At 41.4% G+C, this 22,056-nt stretch overlaps 1 protein-coding gene across 5 annotated transcripts in view; it reads left to right on the top strand.

The window, feature by feature from the left end:
- Positions 1-21,835, top strand: part of LPAR1 (lysophosphatidic acid receptor 1) — a 69,340-nt gene extending 47,505 nt beyond the window's left edge. For 4 of the 5 annotated variants that reach the window (XM_071580857.1, XM_071580858.1, XM_071580856.1 and 1 more), the window contains 2 exons: positions 8,455-8,592; positions 16,083-21,835. In XM_071580857.1, the coding sequence (XP_071436958.1) occupies positions 8,455-8,592; positions 16,083-16,384 (440 nt within the window). In that variant the 3' untranslated portion in view covers positions 16,385-21,835. The remainder of the gene's footprint in view (positions 1-8,454; positions 8,593-16,082) is intronic. The other variant, XM_071580859.1, reaches the window with a different exon arrangement.
- Positions 21,836-22,056: the final 221 nt, after the last annotated feature.

Below are 22,056 nucleotides of genomic sequence, written 5' to 3'. Positions count from 1 at the left end.
GAATTGCCTGTAAAGCCACACATATACAATTCTGCAGGCAGCATTTTGCAGTACAGTGATAGAGTGGAATTCTCTGTCTGCTGAAATCTGTGATAATGAGAAGTATGTTGCCAAATCCTGAAACCATCTTCTCCATTTCTGTGACACAGACTGACCACTTTCCAAAAAAACCCAGAAAAGTCCACATGCTTGGAAGATGGGTAGTATATTTTCTTTGTTTAAACAGCTCTATTTCTCATGCCCCAGGAAAATAAAACGCAAAGTGCTTGGAAATGACAGACACATTGCCACCATTTTAAAGAGCTGTGAGAAAAGAGTTTCCAGGCTAGCAGTTAGGTTTGGAAACTTCATGAACCAACAGGAGACATATAAGTAACAGAAATATCTGGAAATATTTAATGATTTGGTAGCTTATTTCATGTATGAATTTTTCTGTAATTTAAATAGAGGAATTGTATTAGAATATTTTCATTCTTTCTGATTAAAGGATATGTATTCATATTGCAGTTTGTGCCCTTGGAGTGAGTTTTTTCCAGAGGGTCCTTCGTTGCTGTGACAACAGCTGCCCTCTTTGTGGCAGTGTCTTCTGGCTCCAGGACTTGCTTAGAGCTCATGAGCACTCAGGAGCTGATCAACATGCCTCCATTATGTTAAGAGTAAGACAAATTTTTCTGACATGTTAAATGTAAGGAAATTTAATGGAAAATAAACCCCCTTGTGTTCCAGCTGGCCCTCAATGTCAAAGGGCATGGCAGCAGCTGGGCTTAATTTCTGGATCATAGTCAGTTCAATGCTAAGCAGCAGAAATAGAGAGCCAGTGCAGCACTCTTAAGTTCAGTCCAGTCATGTTCAATACGAACTATCACGATTACAGACTCACAAGTAGTATGATACCATATGATATACTGCAAGCACCCAGTGAATGCTCATGGCTAGCGTAGAAGTCTGGTGGTGTTCAATAACTCTCACAGATAGGTGCAAAATAATGTACTTTAATGAGCAACAGAGATTCAGGTTCTCATTGGCTTACTCATGGTAAATACACTTACCATGTACGTGGAAGCATGGATGAATACTTAAAATATGAATAATACAGATGGAGACAAATAAATTGCTATATGAGTTTATCATGCAAGAAGTATGACGACAGACAAAAGGTAGCTCTCTGAATTTCCCGAAGATGCACTCAATACAGCTGAGAGCTGAGTGTTCCAGTCTTACCCAATAGGCATCCCTGTGGGTAAGGAGTTCACAGAATCACAAGAACATGCGAAGTTGGAAGGGACCCACAAGGATCATTGATTGAGTCCAGTTCTTAGCCCTGCACAAGACCAGCCCCAAGAGTTGTAGTTTAACACAAGATGGTAGGCTGTTCAATATAAGCAGTAAGTGCTTGTTTTGCTAATGGTTTTTTTTTCAGAAAAATATGTGCTGAAAATGCCATGAAATCACCAAATTTCCAGTATGTCAGTTTGGAAGTTCTTCTTGACATTCCTTATACACTGTCCTGTATTCTCATGTGCATAGATAGAGTATTAATGAATACGGTTACAATGTCAGAGTTTGGATGGCAGGACAACAGCAAGAACACTGATGCCAATAAAGATGCTTGTGGTGTCACTGGATGGTTAAGGAAGCTGAATGCTGATTAATTTTGAAGGGCAAGTAAGTGGACACAACCCTTGTTGCTTGCCTTTCCTAGAGGATACCAGAAACAGAAAAATCTGTGTCCTTCTTCTCCCTTCATAGCTTCCAAAATTGTTAGTAAGAGCCCAGCAGATCTGAAGCTTGCAGTGCTGGTTGTTTTGGCTCCTTATTATTTGAGGCACTGCTGTGATGAATGTCCAAGCTACAAAGCCTGCCTGTTAAAGATAAGCAGTTGGAGGCATGGGCCCCTCCTGCAGCACTGAAATGACCCCCCTGCCTTGCTGCATTCGCTCTTAATTTTGCTAGCTGAACTTTGTTATGGTCAGTGCTCTGAGCTCTGTAGAAAAATTAGGAGAAGCCAGGAAGTACCATCAGAAGCTTCAAATCACATCCAGCAAAGGCCGATCCAAGTTTGCGTTGGGGCTTTTCTTTTATGCATCTCCCCTATGCACTGCTGCTGTGTTGGAGTTTACCTCAGTGTTGCCTCAATATTCTTTCCATTGTTAAAACATTTTTAAAAAAATAAAGCCACGTCTGATTGGCACCTTCAGTACATTACGGAATAGTTAAGAGAGACTTACTCTTTCCTGAAGAAGAAAAAAAGGCTGTATTGTTCATTTAGACATCACAGGTACTTCTTAGAAGCAATTAATTTTTCAAGTAGAAGGATTTTGCAAGCAATTTTCTTAAAATGTACTATTAGCTTTTTTACCTCTTTTTTTTTTTTTTTAACCAAGAAGTTCCTCAGTGGAGGGCCTTTTGGCCTGGAGGGTCTCAGCTTATCTCATGCAACTTCCTGTTTGCTGTAGGTGCAAGCCCACAAATATCTGCTAAAAAACCCCAAACCCACAGTCAGCTGCAGAAGTCTCGCAAATTCGTATATCAGCATGTCTGTCCCAAGATAATCTGACTTAAACTACTGTGACCAATGCTGAATTAAAACATCAGAATGATCCCACAGGTATTATTTTATGTGTGTGTCAGAGGAGGAGTACTAACTGTAGGTGCTTTGATTAGCTGGCATTGCCATACAACATATTGCCTGTGTCCCCAAGTTCTACCTCCTGGACATGTGCTGGTACAGTTGAGCACTGCTAGTGAGCACAGCCTGTCTGCTTGGGGATGCACCTTTTGTTTTTTAACATGGAGCAGTACAAAAGCTGGCAGCAAGAACTGGAGGAGGATTTTTGATCCTCTTGGCCCTGTTTCATCATATCTGCTAGTCTGTCAATGTACTGGCTCCTCAGCCCCATAGCTGAGCTGCAGACATGTGCAGCTGCTGAATCTAATGAAACTGGAAGTTGCCTTTATAGTTTAGTAGCAGTCCTTCAGGGGACAACTCTTTTCCATCGGGGGACAGCTGATATTGCACTTGATTGGTTTTCTATTTCACAACCCTGCATCCATGATCACAACCCTGTACTGTTTAAAGCAGAAGGACACAATACAGTAGATGGTCTAGGCATACTAAGAGCTTTTTTTGAGGACTGATAATCTTGCCAGAACTTCTTGTGGTTTGCCACAGAGTTTGGAGAAGCCTTTGTTTTCCTGTTACAGGCTGACTTTCAATGCAGCTGCACCATTCTCAACTGTTCGTTTTTACAACTCCTTGTGGGGGTCAGAAGAGTTACAGTTTCTTTGGTGACTGACTCCCTGCTTGTGTGCTGTCCCCTCTCTTAGAGCAGACATCCCAGCCCTGCACGTATAACCTGTTTCCACGGAGCGATCAGTGCAGCAGTGCTGCACAGGCATGGGTGGTGAAGGGCATAGCATGGGAGATCAGTCAGAGAGGATTGGTCAGCTATAAGGGCCATCAGACAGCACAGAACAAATTGAGCTTGTTTCTTGGATGCCGCTGCTTTGTCATTGTCTGCATGCAGTTTCAGGCTTTCCAAGTGTGAAGTAAATGCTTTCACAGGTGTCTTCTGTCTCTGGCAGCCACTGGTTTGGTCTACACTGTACATAGCTGATCTGCCACATCTGATGGAACTGTTATTAGTGGTTATTTTAAAAATTAAAGTTGTACATAATGATGATGTTCATTTTTACCAAATCATCTCAGTCTGCATCTTAGAGAATTGTTTAAACTGTCTTGTATTTTGAAAACTTCTAGATGGTTTCATTTTCAGCTGGCAAAGATTCTACATTGGATGGCATTTAAATCCCATATTCCTTGAGGACTGAAGTCCCTGGCAAGCAGACAGTGCTAAAAGGGAAGAATTTTCAAGCTCTTGCCCTGCAGAAGCAGCATGTTCAATGGCAGGTCCGTGGGGAGCCCTCTTGTGAGCACAGCCATGAGCTCTGCCCTGGCAGCAGTTTGCCTTCTGTGTGTCACTCTGAGAGACAAGCCCTTAGTTTGAAGATAGGTGACGGAAGAAAATAATTACTGTTCCCTTTCACAGTCTCACAAGAGAGGTCAAGAGTTCAGAGGGAACAGAGATGGCTTGCTTATGCCCAGCAGCAAATGACCCAGGACAAAGCTGGGCTGCAGGCAAGTCATGCTACAGAGAAAGTAGCAATGTTAACACTTCTGCCTTCCTTACCTGAGAGATAGGGGCTGGATTTCAGTGACCTTTTTCTGGCACTTCTCATGAACATCCCTGAAAGATATGAAGGTAGCTGGGAATCAACCCAGTTTTTGGTATAGGCAGTTATTTCAGTATGCTGCTGCTATGTAGTTGCTCCTTCATAAGTAGGTGGAACTTAAGTGAAAGAGAAGAGTTTAGTGTCTTTTTTCTCTTCACCATTGTTGTCCTTTTTATCAGAGCCAAAATCTACACTCTTTTATAGGGACACTGGGGCAAACTGTCTGTCAGAAGTCAAGAGTCACATCCTCAGAAACAGGCACATTGAGCAATCTTCAAAGTAGCATGATAGTGCTCTTTTTTCACAGCTTCACAGGCTATTTATATAGAAATCTTTAAGCCAGAGTGACTGAGTATGTGATGCTAACACAGTGCAAGCACTATTCTTGGATGCTTTTAGGTGCCTTACTTTCAGCAGTGTTAAATTTAGAACTGGAGAGAAGACTGCCAAAGGTAGAGGGCTGTTCCTGTAAGCCAGTGTAAACACAAGGATCAGTTCAGTATGCCAAATCAAGCTCACATCTCCAATAAATGCAGTGATTTGGGGAGAAGAATACACTACTCATCTAACCCAGAAGCAGTAATGGCTAACCCTCAAGTTCGGTGAGACTGGGATTCCCTTATTTGTAATGATGAGGATGTAGCTCTCTTTCCATGACCTACACAGATGTGTACTGGTGAGAGAAAGAGATAGCTGAAAATGCCCTTTTTTTTCCTCATTCTAATGCATGATTTGGCAATGTGATTCCTGAGATATGAGTTGAAGTAGAGGATAAATTTTATTAGTGTTGTCTTCTGTGTTTGCCTGAAAACTTTTAAACTATACAGATTCTGTAATGGTAAATAAAAAAGGAAATCACAGAGAAGCTGGCACTGAAATCTGTCAATTTACCACCAGCAATGAAATATTCTCAGTCCTGTTCACTGAATTTTTCATTTGAAGTATGGGAAATACTGTTGTTACCACAATAAAATGTATGCTGCAGGACAGCAAAAACTCTTTTGACGGGGCAAAAAGTACGTACTGTAGACTTCTGCAGTACTGCTTTCTGCATTGCCATATTTTTAATGAATCAGAGTCTAGCTTCATAGAATTTGATTAAATAATAAACTTCCATTCTCCCTGACTTCCAAGACTTAAGTTACAGAATGAGAGCATCTTGTCCAGACAGGGAAAACCAGATGTTCATGGGGAATACAGAGACACCTGTGAGAACCAAGAGGTAGCTGCATCCTTTTAAACTATGTCTCATCTTCAGTGTGGAAGTATAGACCAAAAACTTTATTTTCTGCCCAAATATATTTTCAGCCTCATCCTGATAGCTTTAAACAAGTAAGTACTATATCCTGGAATTTACCCTTCTGTTAGTCTTTTAAGTATATACTTAGAAAAATATGGGTAGTTCTTCACTGAGTTCTTCTCTTGAGAAGTGCAATGCCACATCTGCCACTACCTCTTGGTTTTATCATTGCTATTTGTAGATGCCTCACCAGTAGTCTGATAGCCTGACCCATGTCCATATGACCTTGACACTGCTGGAGTGGTGAGGTGTACAGGCAACTTAATGTAGTGCTGTTGTTCCTGCACAGTCTGTCCAAGGCTGCTTCTGCCGTAAGGCAGTAGTTTGATTTGTTAACATTCAGATAATTAACAGAAAGGTTTTTTGGGGAAGAGACTGTTCTAACATGTCCTAAGATAGGCAGATTTTTCAAGAAGGTATATCCTGGAGTGACTTTCCCTTACCCCTGAGGACTTTTACCCTGTTGTCCGCTTCACTCTGGAGCCAGAGAGACACAGCTATGACAGTGGATTCTGGTTCTTAAAACTGTTCTGTGTAACTGGTCTTAGTGCAGTTCCATCAAGGGTTGTCTACTGCAGCTTAACCAGATAGCTATAATCAAATAAATGTCAATATGGCTATACAAAGATAAAAGCACTCGCAGTTTTCCTGCAGGTGTGACAGAGCTGGTGTAATACAGTCATTTTCAGTGTCTCTACCCTTTGGTAACACTTTCTCTTACTCAGTCTGGTATCAGCATGGGAGAAGCAAATTTTTTTCCTACTAAGGAAACAGAGGCTGAAACTTTTTTTTATATTATTAGTTTCATCTTACTGTAAGATTCAAAGTAGTCCTTTACATATTTAAATTGAATCCTCCCATGCTTAATTTAGAATCTTGTGTTGCAACTGGAGCTTATCTAATCATCATGCTAGTAACACTTATTGTCCTTAACAACAAAAGGAAATGCAATTAAACAATCTCATGTACCAAAGTTGTTTGAAATCTAGTAAACAAACTGTATTGTTTGAGCATAGCATTGTGACTATGCCTGGAAAAGGACCAGAGTACTGTAGAGGGTATGTGGATTTCTATTGGAAACGTGGGTAGAATGGGGCTTTTTCAACATGTCTGTGAATTATTTTTCTGTGATTGGAGACTGCAGCTACCAGAGAAGTGGCAAAACACCCAAGTCCCAAGCCTGCTAAACATACCTTGCAGAAGCAGGCAGAAGACAGTCCAGTCGGTGAGCACTGCTTGCGGGTTGCCAACTTTTCTGCTCCTGCCTCTGATGACCTCTTGCAGTGAGCCTTCACTTTTACATAGCCACATTTCACACTGACACCAGACCTGATCACCTCCAGTTGTCCCATGCCTGGGACTGGAAAGCCTCGCCCAGACCCCTCAGAGAGGGTCCGTTTTCTGTTCAGGTTTGGGTCTGTCCCAAGTCATGACAATGAGCAATTAGGGCCTCTAAAGAGCATCCTGGCTGAGTTTGGACTAGGGTGTGAAAACAGCTTGACAGGTATGGAGTCAAGGTTGTTGGAGCAGATCCAAAAGAGGACCACAAAGATCATCAGAGGGCTGAAGAAGAGACTGAGAGCATTGAGGTTGTTCCGCGTGGAGAAGAGAAGGCTCTGTGGAGAACTTATAGCACCTGTCAGTACCTGACAGAGACCTGCAAGAGTGCAGAAGAGGAACTTTTGGCAAGGGCATGGAGTGATAGGACAAGTGAGAATAAATTTAAATGGAAAGAGAGTAGATTTAGATTAGATATTAGGAAGAAATTCTTTACTGTGGGAATAGTGAGGCACTGGCAGAGGTTGCCCAGAGAAGTTGTGGCTGCCCCATCTCTGGAAGTGTTCAAGGCCAGGGCCCTGAGCAACCTGGTCTAGTTGGCGGCATCCCTGCCCATGGTTGGGAAATTAGAACTAGATAGGGTTTAAGGTCCCTTCCTATCTGAGTCTTTCTGTGGTTCTGAGATTCTTGCTTGTGGTTTTCCCCAGACATCTTTTGCCTGCTTTTGTTTGTTGTTTGTCATCATGATCCAGGAAAACCAGTATCAAGAGCTGATGATGATGATAATGATGATGTGTTCTTTTTCCAGCCAAGCTCCCAGCACTGATTTGGGTCCATAGAAGCATTTTCATTCAGAATAGTGCATAAAGACTTGTCTAGAACCCTTACAAGTTGAAAAAGACACCAAAATTTCCTGTGTGTCAGTTTTTTTGGCAACAGAGAAACTCCATGGGGACACTAACGTTTGACTTTATGCAGAGATAAATACGCAGTTTGCTTTGGCAAAAGCCAAACTTTTATTCGGAAATTAGCTTCACATATCTTTATGAATTTAGAAATCAGTTGGAATCCTAACCATTGGTATCTTATGATTTCCTGTTTTTGTCTAAAATGCTTTTTATGGATAAAAGGCTTAGTTTCTCCCTTTGCAGGGGGGCAGTGCACCATGTCTCTCGTGCAGTCACTAGATCAGTGGCAAATTCCCTTTTTCTTCATTTGAAAGTCTTGGATGCAGATAAATTGCCATGGGCTCAAGCTTTTGCCTTTACTTTTGGAAAGCGTTTTGCACATGCTGCCTTTGCAAGATGTTCTTTAAAACCATTACAAATGGTTCAAAAGAAGGACTATTCAAAACACCTTTGCTTTGCAAGTACCATTTAAAAAGCAGTCCTGGTCTGCTCAATTTGCATTAGCACTTGAGTTCTCCTTCAGCAATGTCAGACGTGGAATACTTGGGGGCAGCTGAATCAGCTAGCTGGAGACCAGTGAACTCTTTGCAGGCCCATGAGTGTCAGTCTGGAAATGACATCCAGAAACTGTTAACCTGGACTAGAGTTTGATGAGTACCCGTGAAATAAGCAGGTCAGTTCTGACAGGTTGCTGCTGCCCAGTCACATTTTCTCTTCATCTTGTTTTGTTTTCAGTTCTCCCCAGGCTTATTTGCTGTTTCAAATGTCAAAAGCCTCAGATAATGGGGATATGCAAGTGCTTGGAGACCCATGTGGTATTGGAAACATCCACAGCTGGTGCCAAGCTCCACAGAAAGGCCACTTCACATCCAGGTATGAAGACATCCAGCAGATAGGGCCTCCAGAAGGAAAGCCAAGGGGCCAAGTGTCAGCATACCCTGCATCCAGCACATGGCAGCAAGCACTCAGGGCAGTAAGCGCAAAGTGCTGCTAAAAGTGAGCTCAAAAAGACACCCACAGCTGCCATTTATGAGTCCTGCTTGAGGGAAAGCTGCTCTTCATCACATCTGTTCTGAACTTGGAAACTGAATCAGGAATAGAAGGCAAAAGGCATTGGGGCCACACTGAGATAAGGGAAGGCGTGATGGCTGTAGATGCAGCCCCACTGATGAAAGGCGTTTTCTGCCTGAGCAACTTCATGCTCAGAGATGGTGGTCATGCAGCAAGTGGTGTCAGTGGAGTTCTTGGCTAATGGTTGTTAGTACCCTGTGAAACTCCACGACGGGTCAGGTATTTCTTCAGTTCACCCTGTGCATAGCCGATGTAGGTGCCAAAGTGTGTTTGGTTTAAAAAAAAGACTTTAAGTTAAAGATTTCACTAAGGAGTTTGTGAGTATTTAAATGACAAATTGTCAGAAGCAATGTGATGATGTGAGCATTGGAAGAGAACTGGTAGAGCATAGGCCAGACCTGTAGCCTTGTCTATATGCCAGCAGAAGTATCAGTTGAGGTCAAGACTGTATGTGCATTTAGAAAGAGTTTTTTATTTTATTTTTTTTCTGAAAATAAAAAAGGCTATGAGGATTGGACAGATGAACAGACACAGGTGAAATACTAAATATTAAGATCCAGAATGAGGTGATGCTAACATACACTGGACTTCACTCTTTGTAGTCAAGGCTTGCTGCTCCTCCCAGAGCACAAGCAGAGCCCCAATGCTGCCTTCATGTTAAGTCATTTACATATTTTAAACAAAATAAATGTTTCAAGATGAAGCCGACAGGTTCCTCAGAGAGGTGATGATTTGTTGACAATGATAGCCATGCTTTAAACACCAAAAAAATTCTGTGCACAGGAGTTCAAAGGTATTGACAGATATTTAGAGCAGGCACATTCTGTATTCCTGCTGGGAAGAGCAAATACATTTTTGAGCTCAACATGACTTCTCTGTTGCTAAATGATCCAGACATTATTTTGTGCAAAGTCTGACCAAACTCGACAGCTCAAATTGTCAGAAGAAGTTGGACCGTGCATGTGCATGGACCTATGCAGAAGGTAGGAAATCAGGGATCGGGTGCAATACTAGCAGAAAGAGTTTCTTTTAAAATCCCTTTAAAAACCATGGGTGTGGTAGACTCAAAAATCTGGCAAACATTTTCATGTGCAGTTCAGATACTTGATAAAGCTGAGGTCAGGATTTTATCTATAAGCTGCACATTCAGAGCTGCTCGATTCAGGGGAGATTAGAACAGGAATTCTCAGGAATGGTGCACCTATGATGTTGTTAAAGACAAGCTGATGGCCTATATCACCCAGCTCCTCCCATATGCTGCCTAGTTGTATATTTTACTTAATGTTCTCTTGCTTCAAATCATCATAGAGAAATACATGTAAGATAGTGTTCCATGAATATGAATGTAGATTTAATTTACCTTTGCTTTGTTTCCCGTTTCCCATTTTACACTGCTGGAGGTATCCTCTCTTTCTTTCCCACACAGTGCCACCAGAGAAATTTTTGGTTTGAAAACCAAAGGTACCCATAAGTATTAAAGTCTCACAGACATATGGCAGAGATGGCAGCACTTTGCACTCAGTCAAAAACTGCAGAAGGAGTGTGCTATGAATCTCTCACTCATTCACAATTTGTGCAGCTCCCTTAAATAAAGACACCTTCAACAAATGAGGCTATTTTGATATCACTATTTTCAACAAGGCCATTCTTACTCGTACCCTGTAGGCTGCTGTCCCCTACCTGGGGTATTTTTCAAGAACTTTCCATCACTGTCATCCTCCTCAAACATTTTGTCATCTGTGGATGGAGAGGCAAACCTTTCATATATGAAGTTCTGCAGAATTTGTCAAGTAGCATATGATTATCTTACATTTATTAATCTGGTCTATATTGCGGTAGTCACGTTTTATTTCTTCATATGAAAATTCCATGGGTGGAAGAAAATGTTACCCAAATGTTAATTATTTCCAGCAGAAGTTACAAAAAAAACAGCAACGTCTGTGTTTTTATCCACCAAGAACTATAAGCTGTATTGTAGTATTGTTGGGGAAAATTATGTCAGACTAGAATTAGAAGAATTACTCCTGCATCTGTATGTTTACAACATGAAAAACGATCTTCATGATCTTTTGCATGTATAATAATTCAGCATTCATTTTAGATTTCATGCTCTTAATATTTGTGTCAAGGAAAAACAATACATGGCTGTAAATAAGCACTATTGCATCTATTGCATGCAGTATTTCTCTCTATTCACCAGGCACGAGATAATGCTCATGTGATAAGGAGGATCATTGATACAGCTTACAGATGGCTAGGACATGAAGGAGTGCAGTTATGTTGCAGCTGATGAGCTAGCTCCTCAGCTAGCATAGCAAATGGCTTTTCCTGTGGAGGGTGGAATTGCACCAAAGTGCAGAAAATGTCAGGCATTTCTGTAGCCCTTTTTAGCTATGGTTTTCTTAAATAAAACAAATCATCCACCCATAGCAATGCTTTCAGCCTGCAGAAAAACTGTTCTCCTTGTTGATGACTGTGATAACAGCGATGCTTAGTATCCTTTCCTCTCTCAGTCATTTGTCCCAGAGGATGAGGTGGTGCAGCTGCCTTCCGCAAGTGCCACTCTGAGGGCAGGATGGGATTTGGAGAAAATAACAGGTGGACAAGAGCAGGTAGACAACAGAAGTAGATTGTAAATGTTCCTGCAGTTCAGCTGGAGTGGATCTTTTCTGTCTTTGATATGATAGTGCCTTATCCTGTTTCTGCAATCTTAACAAAACTGCAGTCACAAGAGAGATCATTTTTTTTTCCCTTCTCTCATCTCACTCCCTGAAAGAGGCCCTTTTAATATTTTTCCCCTCCATGCAGACTGAGAACTTTTCAGGAGGAGTGTGAGTCCATGCCAGAAATCACTAAGTCAGGGTAAGATGGATACAAGAGGGCACATGAAAGGGGCACAATATGGTTAAGCAGGAGTAAAAGGATGTTTCAGAATAGGTGTGTATTGGCAAGAGCCACATCCCTCCAGAGCCTCCAAGGGAGAGCAGTGTGTGACTTGGCAGAAGCAGAAGAGCTTGTTTTATTTTGGTGTTTTGAGTTGAAGAAAATAAATGTTTGTGGCATAAACACAGACTTAGGCTGTCTAAGGTAAAAGACAAAAGAAAAGAAAAAAGCATTGCTTAGAAAACACTTTGCCTGCACAAGAAATTACGTGAGTAGCTATCCAGTGTAATATCCTAGCAATGAGTGACTGGTTCATCAGTGTTCATTCTCATGTAGCTTTTATTTTTTTTCAGCTGTGGGATTTTGCAGTTGATTTCTCTCTTGTTCTTCTACTCCTTTTTTGTGATTTATCATGGTTGATTTCATATGCCTACTGTCCACAACAGGTTCTACTCTCTTGCAATGAAATCTTGCTATGAGGCCATGTCATGTTTACCTGGGGGTTTCTAAGCATTCAGCTACCGTGGAAACACAATCTGCACTGGTGCACCAGTTGTGGGTTCAGGACCCAGGTGTGATGTAGTCATATCATGGTCATTGGAAAGCCCCCAGTGGACTTCTGCTGCAGCTCTGCAAGGCAGACAATGCACAAGGAGTTGAAGTTTCAGCCCTGGATGAGAGGTATCACACTGCAGCAAAAAAATAGATTAGTGTCATAACTGCTTTGTTATAACTCGTATTTCCTGCTGTAAAACATACTTCTCAGTCCACAGGGATCCTTTGCACCTTGTGTCCTTAAATCTTCTAAGTGTCATTTCTCTGGTTCCCTCAAGGTTTCCTGTCTAATGGTTAGCCATTAACTCCTCAGCCTCATGACTTCCTTACCCTTCCTCATTCTGTAGCCAGACCCTCAGGACAGACCTTGGACATGCACCATAGGGGTATTTCTCCTACTGCAAGTGAACATCTTGTTCAGCTTCATGCAGTGTCAGTGTGTGCATGCAGTGCAGTCCCTGTGCAGTCCCAGGCTTGGAGGTGACATCCCAAGGTGCTCTCTGTCCAGGCAACAGTGCTTTTCAGCCACCCAAGGATATACACACTGTACTTTTATTCATGTGTGTTGGGCTTTCGTAGTACCATGGTGTAACAGTAGCATATCCACAAAGATTCAGTTCACTGAGTGCAGCAGATCTGCTCTGTATGTCTTTGTAACTTGGGGTTGACCAAGTTTGTAAAAAGTTAAGATGCACCTGGAAATTACTAACACTGTATTTTGGGCTGCTCTCATTTCTGTTTCTGAGCAGAAAAATGCATCAAGATTTTGGTGTATGCTTAAGACTTTCCAGAGTATGACAGCTTTTCAATATCACTATTTTATTACATGTGATATTTTTAGATCTTCATTCTTGGTGAAATGAATGCTCAACAGATTTCTGGGAGGAGAAGAATTTAACATCACTTTTAGCTTACTTGGACAAATATTCCAAGTAAGAAGTAAAAAAAAAAAAAATTCAAGCTTTGTTTTCCTTTCATATTTCACAGATGAACTATCCTAAATCTGAAGTATTAGGAGTCTGACATTTTTTGTATTTCTTGCATTGTACCTGACTCAAACGTGCCCTTATCTTGAGTGATGTTTTCCAGTATTTTTCAGGGTATGAACAGTTACATAACAAGTAAGCAAACCTAAGGCATTTTTTGTGTCATCATTTGCAAGCACTTAAAAAGCTGTTGGAGCCACTAACATGGTGGGAAGTTTTGCTAGAAAAATCCCAGTGGCTAAAGTAATATAAAACCCACTAGACTGAGTGGGGCTGACTTCAATGGCTTTTACTTCCCCCTACCAAGTGAGCAGTCTATTCAGAATCTTGAAGGAAGCCCTGTTTGCACAAAGATGTGGTCCTGGGTGCTGTGTGCTCCTCTGCTGCCTTTGCTGCCCCATGGAGGAAACTGGTTGGAAAGTCAGCCTCGTCTGAGACTGAGGGCAGTGGAAAAGCTCACATTACCCAAGCAGATCTGGAGCTAGACAGCATGGCCTTCTTGACACAGCTACAGGCCTGGCATGAGCTGCAGGATCACAACTTGCCCAACAGTGACTTCCTGCCAGAGCTGAGTGGGAAGGCAACCCTTTGTTTTTTATCATTTTTCAGTGTAGCATGAGCTGCACATTTAGTTGCTTGCTCAACTACAGTGCACTTTTTCTTGAGTGCAGTCAATCAAGCCTCAGCATATGGGTTATCAAACCTATCTGAGATACCAAGGAGCCCAGAGACTCTCAGAAACTCCACCTGAGACCAGTGTTCAGTGCAGTGGGTTGCATGTGGACTTTTCTCAATGAATTTGGGCCTTTCTCAGGAGCAAATTCCTACCTGCCTCAACCACACAGCTTCTTGTTGCTGTTTTTAATGTATCAGAAATTACGTCAACAGAATGTTCTGTTGTTTCTTAACAACAGATTTAAAAAAAAAAAGAAATTGGAAAATTGGAAGCTTTCAATTGCAACTTTGAACAAGGCTTTGAGAGCTTTCCTGTCGGCTCCATTGTTCCCACATTGGACTTTTCTACTACAGGCCTGGTGAGATTGCTGTCATTGTCTTTTTCCTTGAATGTAGATCTCATGACTTGCAGTGTTCCCATCTCTGATGTTGTGTTCCCAAGGCAGCTTATAATGAAGAAAATGCATGCTCAAGTGGAACAAAGTCCACCGCTGCCTCACTAGCTAGGAGGCTGAATACAACATGTACTATTTGAGCAGTAAGTGGCTGAATTTGAATGATTGGCTTGGTTTCTGTAGAAACCAGCTCAGCAGAGCTTCTCTGTGCAGAGGGCAGACTGTTTATCCACACGGACAATCCTGCAAATAAAGAGATGTAGTTTTTTACTCTTATGGGAGCAGGTACAAAGAAGGGACAAGAGACTGTAGTCCCTTGAATAGGTTTCAGGTACTCTTTCCTAGGACTGCTGAAATCCAAAAGAGTGGACAACAAAAGCTATGAAGTGGATTCATGTGTTTAATGCCACCTTGATGTGGGAGAGTTTCATCCTTCCTGTGCTGTAAAATTGCCACCAGACCCTAACAAAGTCATTTTAGCCAAAGGCTTCAGTGCTTTGCACTGGCAGCTGGCAGTTCGCCTCCCAGCTTCTTTTCCTTGGCAAGCTTTGTTGTTCAGCAAAGTAATAGGCATAGAATGGCACTGTGGCTCCATTAGTTGTGAGCAAGCTCACTGCCTAAACTGAAAATAGCATCTTCTTGGCAGGCATGGCAAAAAGTCTGTATGATGACAGAACTGACTTGAGTTAGCTGCTAGACCTGCAGAGAATATCACTGAATTAAAAACGGGAGCAGTATGTTAACAAATAAATACCACAATAGCAGGAAAACCAGTATGAAAACAGCAACCAGCAGGTAGTGCTGAGAAGCCCATGTTGATGCTGCCTGCACTAATCCTGCTAACTGATGATAAGACTCTGGTTTCCACCTCAGTCAAGCATCTCAGCCTGGAAAATCTCAGCAGCCCCATCTTTGTTCAGACATTATTGGTGCGTAATGGCTTCCCCAGAAGGGCCTGTGTATAAGACCCTTCTAACCTTGCAAGGAGTTAGCATCTTCCTTTATTTCAATACTCCCATAGGATATAGCATATCCTAAGTAAAGTAAAAGGCATTTGATTTCATATCTGCATTGAACTCTGAGTTTAGTTCTGGGTTTTGTTCTCCTCAGCTTTGCAAAACAGTCAAAGGAGTGGGGGAGCATTTTAATCAGGGTAAGGCTCCTTGGCTTTGACACTACTGAAGCTGGAGGAGCCTCTGAATTTCAATTGAATAGAGCCCTAAGAAAAGATCTGTTGAAGGACGGCATTTCAGTGCATGAAATATGTGTGTTTAGGACTTTCCGTTACATAATGAGGCTGAAATGGATTAACAAGACCCAGGCTTTCTTTTTCTTGAGAATTGCTGCCTGCACTCTTTTTGTCTTACTGATGCTTCAGTCATAGCACTCACAGAAAGGTTTTGTTGTTATTAGTTTGAGAAGTAAATTGCAGCATTGTTTCTCCTGATCAAGCGATTGATTAGTCAGAGGTCTCTAGCTGAAAAGGAAAAATGTTCCCCATTATCAACTTAAATGCAAATGCGTTTGCCAAGCAGAGTTTTAGATGCTGGGGAGAGTGGGGATGGGGCGGGGATGTGCCTCGCTCTTTTGATGTGCTTCCCATAACCATTTACAGATCTTTGAAAGGCATCACTCTCATCAGGTCAGTGAAGAAAGAGTGTGGGAACATGCCCCTGAAAGAGGAAATTAGCCAACCATTGCCATTTCCAGCTGGATGATTCTTGTGGTATTTTAACAAGTAATGGTACATTAGTATGTTTGTGAGGTTTGTTGTTTTGTCCACTCTCTCTCTTCCTAGGTGCTTTCATAATCTGCTGGACCCCAGGATTAGTCTTGCTGCTCCTCGATGTTTGCTGTCCCCAGTGCGATGTCCTGGCCTATGAAAAATTCTTCCTTCTCCTGGCAGAGTTTAACTCTGCCATGAACCCGATCATCTACTCCTATCGGGACAAAGAAATGAGCGCGACCTTCAAGCAGATCCTCTGCTGCCAACGCAGTGAGAGCGCCAGTGGCCCCACTGAAGGCTCAGATCGATCAGCATCCTCGCTCAACCACACTATCTTGGCTGGTGTCCACAGCAACGACCACTCTGTGGTGTAAAACCACAGCCAGCCACATGACCAACAAAGAACAGCAAGTCTCACCACGGTGCCGGGGGTGGGGGGGCTCATGGCCCCAGGGAAGGTAACCCACTCACAACGTTTTCTTAAACACTAATGGACTACAAGTGCATCTTTTCCAGGGAGCCTGGCACACCAGTGCAGACCGCCCCGTCCACAGGACTGGCCAGGCTGCAAGGCCTTTGATTTCTACTTGAAAAAAGTAGAAGGTGGATGCCTTGTGGCAGAAGTCATCGATAGACCCATGGAAAGCTTTGCTGAGACTTTGTTGGACTTCGCTGCATCTTGGTGCCAGTCTGAATCAACTTTGTTTAATTAAGCTTATTACTGCTTCACTGCATTTACATGTAGCCACTTAGTATTTTTAAAAAGGGAGTAAAGGGGATAAAAGTATGCCTATCATTTAATAGACATGTAATATGTATCACCATCAGCATGCTTGTGATGAACATTTTCTGTGCAGGGAGTAAAACTGTCTTTGTATCCTTAGCCACACTGCCATAACAACAGTAAAAACAAAAGTATTTTTTTCTAACACAAGCAACAGGAAGATCATGGAAACTGACTTTTCTTACTTTCATTACTGGCGTTAGAGAATGCATGTTCTGTGTGTATGCAGATTGTTTTAATTATGAAAAAAAGGCTCTTTGTAAAGTCTGCAGGAAAGTAGAAAAGCATAGATTGTATTCCAGTGTTTGTTTAGATTATGAAATAAACAGTACTTTAGTCACAATGTATATAAGGTTCTTCTTTGAACTGCAGCATGAATTGTGTGATATGTGAGGGGTAGGTACCAAGCTTTTTGTGGGCAAGTTCTTAAAGTAGAACACATCCCTAAGGCCCTTAAAGGGCTACAATCAGGTTGATAGATTGAAAAAAATGTATTTATGACATTGGAATGCTTTTCTTGTTCACAGGAAAAAGCATAGGCATTTTAATGTGCAAAGAAATGTGTACGTTTTTATGGAACCTTTCTTCTAATTGAAAACAAAACACCTTTTGCATTTTTTCACTGAGAAATATTTGTATGGTATCTTTTAAATTACATACCCTTCACTTCAAAAGCAGTGAACTACAATTATATTTTGTGAAGTCAAGGCTTTTTAAGCTGGTCATCTATTGCAAATTAACGGACTCTGCTGCAGATAATAGCCACACATGTACATTGTTATAAATAGCTAAGCTAACAGGTGAATTTTTTCATACCAGACTGTTCTGAAGTGAAATGCCACTCATATGAATATTGGTTGCCAGGAATTAGTGACATTAAACAAAATTCTTTGACAGGGGTAAGTGTGAGCAAAGGTGGGATCTTGCTGATAAAAGTCGACTTCACTCTAGATTACTAACAAATATGTACTAATTTGATTACACACGCACTACTACATACTATTTTTGATTACAGAATTTCTGAAACTTAGAACTTATATCTTGTCTAGTCTTGGCAATGCATTGTAGGCCCAACACCGTAGAGGTGCATAGCGACAGCAGCCTTGAGTGGTACAGTGGGATATTAAACTTATACTGATCACAGCTAGAATCAAAACAAACAGCCATTTTAGCCAGGTCTAGTTTGGCAACCATGAAGTGCATTTAAGATGTTCTCAAGATCCTAGGATTTGGCATCAAGAGTCACCTGGTGTATGATTTCAGTTTGTTTTGAGATTTCTTTTAGATTCATATTGACTTTTGCAAGTTCTTCCTTATGTCTGCAGCGGCGTGGCCTATATACAGGAAGACAAGGTATGACCTTCCTGGCTCTGCTTAAGGATCCATATTGGTGTATTTGGTCATAGCCTTCCACAGTCTATTAAGATAGTCTGTTGGAGATTTTTCCATACCTTGCTTTACTGTATATATTTTTGACCAGTTCATTGCTTTAGGGATAGCATGCCGCAAGTCATACACTACCCAGTTCCAGTAATTCCTCAACTTCTCCATGTCAGCTGGGGTATTTGGGTTCCAGGGAAAATTTCATCAACAATGCCTTGCAGCTGAAATTAACTTGTGTTCAGTGTGTCTCTATTCACAGGGATACGCAAGATAAGGCATCATGACCAAGGTTTAGAATAGAAGCACTTGCTTTGGACAACACAGCTCTTTTTTTCTGACTGTATTTGAGAGTAAGCAAATTTACAGGTTGATTCAGTTTTATTCACATAACTGTACTGAGAAAGAGAAGAAGTCTCTGTATGCACTTCATTGAAAAGCATCTGCTTCCTAATTCACTCATAATTCTTTCTTAATGCCTGCTTCATGTTTGAACTAGTGCAGGTGAGCAGAAGAAAGGAGAGACTGCCTCCAAAGACAGGGGACATTTGACTGAAAAACAATTTCCTTATCGTGAAAGTGTTTGGAGTTCCTTTCTTCCTTGGATCAGTTGAGAGCACCTTGTCCTGTCTCTAATGTCCCTACAAAACAAGGACATCATAGACCCCTGTTCTGAGGGGTCGTGTGTTGCCCTTTCCACGTGCCTTTTTTACTGCTGGGGAGAATGATGTTACAAAATAACAGCAAATCATTCACCTTAATTTACCCTGCTCAAAGTGTGGTGGTTTTTGAGAAGCCATGGGTGAGTAATTTGAAAGAAAGAGTGTGATTGTTCAAGACAGATCCCTGCGTCCAGAGGCTCCTTGTGAAGATGGATGCCTAAGGAGGCTTCCTGTTGTCATTGTTGCAACAGATGGCAGTTGCTGTCCAGGTACATTGATAAGCCCTTCTCCAAGGAGGCTGGAAAATTCAGGAAGCTGGACCCTTTGAACCCTTTAATTTCAGTTGTCAGGTATATTATTCCAGGAGCACTTCTGGCAGCAGGTAGTTTTCTTCTAAATGGTGAAGTACAATGATTTAGATCAAAGGCAACAGGAGTCAGACATTGCTTGTATGATTGCACTAGAGGAACTCACTGAGCATTTGGCTGCTGTTTAAAAATTTGGCTAGTGCTTTGTGGTTTTTATAAGTTGTCCCTATATTTCTGAGAAATCTGATCTGTGAACTGAGTGGTTCTTTGCAAGCTAATGAAATTAAAGCTGTAGTGAGCAAAAAGAATGAAAACCAGAGCTTGCAACAGGATTCATTTGCTGTGTTCTTTAGAATGGTTCCCATGCTATTTGTTTTCATGTCAGAATTTTTTAAGTTTTAGTTCTCTGTTCAGATTTTCTAGCTTCATTGTACAGTTACAGAACTCAGTTCTGCTATGTGAAAACATGGTGTGAAGTACTTAGGGAAAAAAATTGCTCCACTTATTTGTACTTATCTCAAATTCTTCAAAAGGTTTTAGAAGACTTCTTAAAATACCAACAATCCTCCCACAGTCATTAAAATTCTTCTGCTGCTGCCTGCCTCTGGTCCAAGTAAATCCTCTTGAAGTTAAAATGTAATGACGTTTGTGTCAGCAGCTGTAATGGTGGGGAATTGTGAATTAAAAGGAATATGGTTGATGCAATCATTTGCATGTCAAGGAAAATGTGTACTCTTACTTTGTGTTTTTTAAGTGGCACCACAAGTCTGAAAACTAATTGAAAAGTTGGTCTTTGAATGACGGACTGCTAAGTAGAATTTTAATTCCCTGTTGTTTTATTGAGAGAGGCTAGGTGACCCATTGGTGAAAAAAAGGACAGCTTTTATTTAAAAGTTTGGAAGTATATTCTGTGTGTTTGACACACTGATTTTCTTGTCAACCCCTTTTTTATTCCATGTTTTCTGAGACCTCTTGGTAGTTTCAGGCTAGCTTCTGAGATGTTAAAAGCTCAGCAGACAGGAAAAAGAGCAGACCAAATAAAGGCTTTTTGAGTGATTCCCAAAACTAGCACACCTGTCTGTCCATAGTGCACCAGTAATGTTTTTTTTAAATAATTGCCACAAGATCCAACTTTGTTTTTTTAACTGTGTGTTTCACAAATAGTCACCAGCTGTAGCACTGTTTAAACAAGCTACCAACAAAGGCTCATAGTAGGTCACTTGGTAAAGAGGAAAGGGCAGGCATGCTATGTTCATGGTGCAAGTCTGGGTAACTTGGATATCATAGAGGAAAGGACATATTTTTATGTCCAGTGTCTTAGTTCTCCTTACCCTCCTGAATAACTTTTCCATATCAACATCAATTTGTTCCGGTATGGGTTTACACTGAAATGAAAGTTTCCAGGTCGCTCCATGGAGTATGTCTTTTGGTCTGTACCTCTGTGGTGGTCAGGGGTTTGGCTATGACCAATCTGGAACCCAGGAGCAATCTATCATGGGACATTTAAGAGAGCTCTGCTTCTGAAGCAGGTTTTGTAGCTTTTTCTGACCTCTGTATTGCCCCAGAAGTGTGCTACCAGATAACATATTTACCTACTGTAAAACCATCTTAGTTTTCTGTCTGTGACACTGCCACAGCCAGATGTGTCTCTTCTCACCGCAGTAGGTGTCACAGACTAAAACCACACCGCTTTTTCTGTGAAAGAAATAAAAGCCCACCCAGCAGATTGTTCTTCCCAGGTGAGATTAAAAACAACACCACCAGATGGAGAGGCTTTGATGCAAACACTCATGATCTGTCTTTCAGTCAGTATGAATTAAGGTGATTCTAAGTAGAGCAGGCAAAGACATTTTTCTAGGGCATCATCCCCACCCTGTGCAGAGGCTTGACACCATCCCCACTGTACCTGTCATTCTTTTGGGTCCCTCCTGACCGCAAGACTGGATAGAGCTGACAGAGGTCAGCCTTAGCAAACTGGGATTTTTTCCACTTGGTGCAGAAGTAACATAAATAAAATACAGGCTTTTCCATTTTCTGGTCCTCTTTAAGGCTTTCCTATTGTTGCAAGTGTACTGTCATGTCCTTTCTAACCAGTTCTTGCTGTTAGTCTGTATGGAGGGTATTTGCAACTGCATTTGATTGGAAAGGCTACTTCCAATAGACAGCATAAAGGGTATTAACTCCCACACCTGTCCAGTGCCTCATAAAAAGTGCCCATTTCTTTCCTCCCATTTTCCTCTGAGAGGATTTTCCAAGAAGCTATTTTTCCAGCTCGTGTTTTCTAAGTCTATCAAGGAGAAAAAAAGAGGTTGATACTAAAAAACAAAACAAAATAAAATAAAAAGTGACAACAAAAAAAAAAGCCCCACAAAACAAACAAACAAAAACACAGGATACAAGGGTATTAAACTATGCTGCTGTCTTCTGCGGTACATGGAATTCCAACCCACTAATAGCTGCCAATATTTTAATAAGACCCTCCAAGAAATGTTCCCATTTGCCTGTGATAAACTTCTGATAACCAGAAGTGTATGTGGGAGACTCAGGAATCTGTTCATTTGTTTTCCTGTTTAAATAAAGACATGTATAGAGAGAGCCAGTAAGGTTTGGCAAACAATTTTGTTATTAAGTGCACTTACTGTAAATGTTTAGAGGTTGTATCTAGTACAATAAAGTATTTGGCATGTGTAATATGGAGTGTGAAAGAAATACCCTTTGTCGGGAGAGCTGGTATTTTGGATGTGGAGGGGAATTACTCAAAAAAACATGACTGAGACACAGGCTGGCCTCTTCCAGGAGATGGAAGAGGGCTGAAACAGGGGCAGGGAAGGGACAGGTTACTTCAGTAAATCAGGTAGTAATCCATTCTGTTCCTGATTCTTACCTATCCATTTTCCTTTCAAGCCCATATT

Source organism: Pithys albifrons, chromosome Z, assembly GCF_047495875.1.
Source record: "Pithys albifrons albifrons isolate INPA30051 chromosome Z, PitAlb_v1, whole genome shotgun sequence".
Taxonomy (NCBI): domain Eukaryota; kingdom Metazoa; phylum Chordata; class Aves; order Passeriformes; family Thamnophilidae; genus Pithys; species Pithys albifrons.
Note: the sequence above shows the minus strand (reverse complement) of the source record. Positions and strands in the feature narration are given on the sequence as shown.